General features: G+C 35.9%; 1 protein-coding gene across 1 annotated transcript in view; it reads left to right on the top strand.

Moving 5' to 3' along the window:
- Window positions 1-744: 744 nt before the first annotated feature.
- LOC111382443 (probable serine/threonine-protein kinase abkC) overlaps window positions 745-3,724 on the top strand; it is a 4,936-nt gene continuing 1,956 nt past the window's right edge. Inside the window, exons 1-2 of the mRNA XM_023006421.1 lie at window positions 745-1,189; window positions 1,856-3,191. Of these exons, the coding sequence (XP_022862189.1) occupies window positions 1,182-1,189; window positions 1,856-3,191 (1,344 nt within the window). The 5' untranslated portion in view covers window positions 745-1,181. The remainder of the gene's footprint in view (window positions 1,190-1,855; window positions 3,192-3,724) is intronic.

Below are 3,724 nucleotides of genomic sequence, written 5' to 3'. Positions count from 1 at the left end.
GGTACAAAGATGAGGAAGGGAATCACCTAGCTATTTGATTCCAATACAACAGTCTTTGGGTATTGATGGTGTGAGTTGGGTGACAATATTTTTCCCATGGAACATCGTCTTTCAGGATATTCAAAAAATTGCATCTTGCTTTCTTTAGCGTGGAGAGAAAGGGGGTCAGGTACCTATTTGACTTCAATGAACAATTTTTGGGTATTCTTGGTGCGAGTTACTTGACAATTTTTTTGTTCACAAGTCATGACTTTTAAGGATATTCATAAAATTATTATTATTTTTTTTATTTTTATTTTTTTGTATGAGTAAGAGGAAAGGAGTCGTCTATCCATTTGATTCAAATGAAAAACTATTCAATTTGTGAATTTACTATGTAAATTCGATAACCATTCTTTGGACCATCAAGACAATTTACTAGTTCCAATAGATTTAAATTTTGATAAAAGCAGATAAAGTGTTTGATTTATAAGTCTTGGGTGTAGTTAAAATTTGTTGTTAACTATAACTTAATTTTTAATCAAAAAATTTGTTTTTCTCGACGAACCAAACATGAAACATGCTTTATGTCCGGATATCTTTTCTCCTGTCATTAATGTGCAGAAATATCAAATACTTACACATTGAAATTAGGGCATGTTTGATTGGTTCGAATTCCATGAATTCCACTTTTTTTTTTCAATTTTGTGTGTTTGATATATTTTATTTTCCATGAAATTGTATCAAAGATTTATAGGAATAGAAATCACACTGTTATACTCTTGAAGATTCAACTGCAGCCCCAAAGAGTACGCAAATTTGAAATTCCTAAACCATACGGTCCACTAATCCGACACTCCGAACCTTCCAAATTGAACGCCAAATCAAGCGACAAATTTTCTTCCTTTCCCATCCTTCGGCGCCGGTGCAAAATAAATCTCTATATCCTTTTGCATAACTTCTTTTGAATAAACCCATAAGAAAAGTTCGTATCTTTACCAATTAACGGACTATTTGTAAGAAGAATGAACCTGATTGAAGATGGTGTAATTGTTTTAGGTGGCGGATTCTGAATATTATATTGGGAGATCGATATGATTCAATCTTATTTTCCGGCAATCTTTAGAGAATGCTCGTGGTCGATACCATACCCTCCTGAGCTTATTAGTCTCTGAACTTTTCTTTCACGCTCAGTTTTCGCCATGTCTAGGTCTCTCTTTCTCTCTCTCTCTCTCTGTAGATTTAATTCTTCCATTTTCGATTTTTTTTTTCCTTCCAATATTATGTCTATGTTTTCAATATTTTTTTCATGTCTTCGATTATACAATATCGTTGTTTTTAAAATGCTTGAAATCTGCCTTTGAATCTTTTCAATATACTGCAGAGTGGAGTATTTCTACCATTGTTCTGAAAGGTAGTTTAGGATTTACTTCAATTAATCTGCTATATCAATGCAATGCATGTGCTTATGTATGCTTATATACTCTGGGCTTTTTGAAAGAGCTATGGTTTTAAGCCTAGCAGATTTTGATTATGCTCATATAATTGATGAACTTCTTGAAATGAAATGTTATTTCTTTTCATGTTATGCGAGTAAAAGCATTGAGTATTGAAATTGTGGGAAACTCTTATTCTGGCTAAAATCAAGAGTTCCCCTATTTTGCTGGTTAAGATTGTACACTGCTAATTGAATGATTCAATGCAAATATTAAAGTTTGAAGTGTACTACTATTATCAATTTTAAATGTCTTTGGAGTATGTCAACTCGGTGAAAACATGTGAATAGGGAATGAGTACGACACCATGTATGTCGTTACTTATTTGAAAAGAAAAATTCTTATTGGCGGGTATTCTCAACCTCTTCATGTTAATGCAGATTTCTGACAATTGGTAATATTAGGAGAGTTGGACAATTTTTGCGCAAAAATCAGATTAGCAACAATGCTGAATGGTCAAACTATGAAGCACTTGTTGGACCAGGGTTATGTTCTCGTCAATACAAATTGTATTCGCAATATATTAGTCCTAGCAGGAGACTTCCTGGATTTGCTATTCATGGAACCAGAAATGGTAACTGCAATAGCTACTTCAAGCATTTTTCTTCCTCACCTGCAAGTAATACTTTAGCACATCATACCCAAGTTACGTGGAAGAGGTTGTTACATTGGGCGTTACAAAGTGGGAGATCTTTGTTGCCCATAAGTAGGATTGCACAAGCTGTTAGCTTGGCGCTTTGCCGTTCTTATGGTGTCATTCCTGGTATATTTGCCTTAACCTGTGGAAGCAATGTTGCTTGGGCGCAAGCGGTGTCAGACATAGATATCTTCCAGCCGAGGAATTATTTGTACGCGAGTGCTCAGGATGGGCATGTTTTCTTGACCTCATTGATTCTTTCAATGTTGGAAGGGATTTCTTTGTTGCTGAGAGCATTATATTTGGCTGTTCTATTCGCACCCACCATTGCAATGGCTCCATTTGCAGAATCTTTTGGACCTGAGTTTAGGAAATTGTGGCTCCGGGCTGTTCATCAGACACTAGAGAGAGCAGGTCCAGCATTTATAAAGTGGGGCCAGTGGGCAGCCACACGGCCAGATCTCTTTCCTAGAGACTTGTGCATTGAACTTGCGAAACTTCAAACAAAAGCACCAGAACATAGCTTTGACTACACTAAAAAAACTATTGAAAGAGCCTTCGGTCATAAAATTTCAGAAATTTTTGACGACTTTGAGGAGGAACCTGTGGCATCTGGGAGCATCGCTCAAGTGCATCGAGCTTCTTTGCGGTCTCGATACCATGGCTGTCAGATCAAACCTATGCTTGTTGCGGTGAAGGTGAGACATCCAGGTGTTGGCGAGTCAATAAAAAGGGATTTTGAGATAATTAATATTGTAGCACAAATTTCAAATTGCATTCCTACACTGAAATGGTTAAGATTGGATGAAAGTGTCCAGCAGTTTTCGGTTTTTATGATGTCTCAAGTTGATCTTGCACGAGAAGCTGCCCATTTGAGCCGCTTCATATATAATTTTCGCAGATCGAAGAACGTTTCTTTCCCAAAACCTGTATACCCACTAGTACATCCCGCCGTGTTGGTAGAAACTTTCGAGCATGGTGAAAGCGTTTCTCATTATGTTGATGAACTCCATGGAAATGAACAAATCAAAAGTGCTCTTGCACACATTGGAACCAATGCACTGCTGAAGATGCTCCTGGTAACATATTAATCTTCTTTTTTCTTTTTTCTTTTTCAATGCCTTTTATGTGTCTTATGCCCTGTGAGTTGGTAATAATAATTACAACTATTTTCTTCTACTTCTTTATGTGGTGAATTATGCTAGAAGTGATTTTGATTTTTTCCATGTGATGAAAATTGCTATTGCAGCTTCAATGATTATAACAATGTGAATTAGCTGCAGCCCATTTTTTTGCACCATCCTGTTAACATTTCTTATGGCATTTGAAAAGCTCCCGAGGCTACGCCTTCCAGTCCTCTCTTGAAGCTGTCTTTAAGCACTTTGAAGCTTACACCTTGAGTTCCGTTTATCAAGGCTTACACCTTGACTTAATACAGACAATAATAATGGATTTTATCAATGTTGTTATGTGGTTTACTAATTTGACGATTTATTATTTGTATTTTATCGATCTATTTTCCGTTTGTTAAAGTGTTTCATTATGGCTTTTCAAGATAGTTTACAGGAATTGAAAAATATTTCTGTATCTTTATATTCTTTTTGAATTATTT

Source organism: Olea europaea, unplaced genomic scaffold (genome assembly GCF_002742605.1).
Source record: "Olea europaea var. sylvestris unplaced genomic scaffold, O_europaea_v1 scaffold2500, whole genome shotgun sequence".
Classification (NCBI taxonomy): Eukaryota; Viridiplantae; Streptophyta; class Magnoliopsida; order Lamiales; family Oleaceae; genus Olea; species Olea europaea.
Note: the sequence above shows the minus strand (reverse complement) of the source record. Positions and strands in the feature narration are given on the sequence as shown.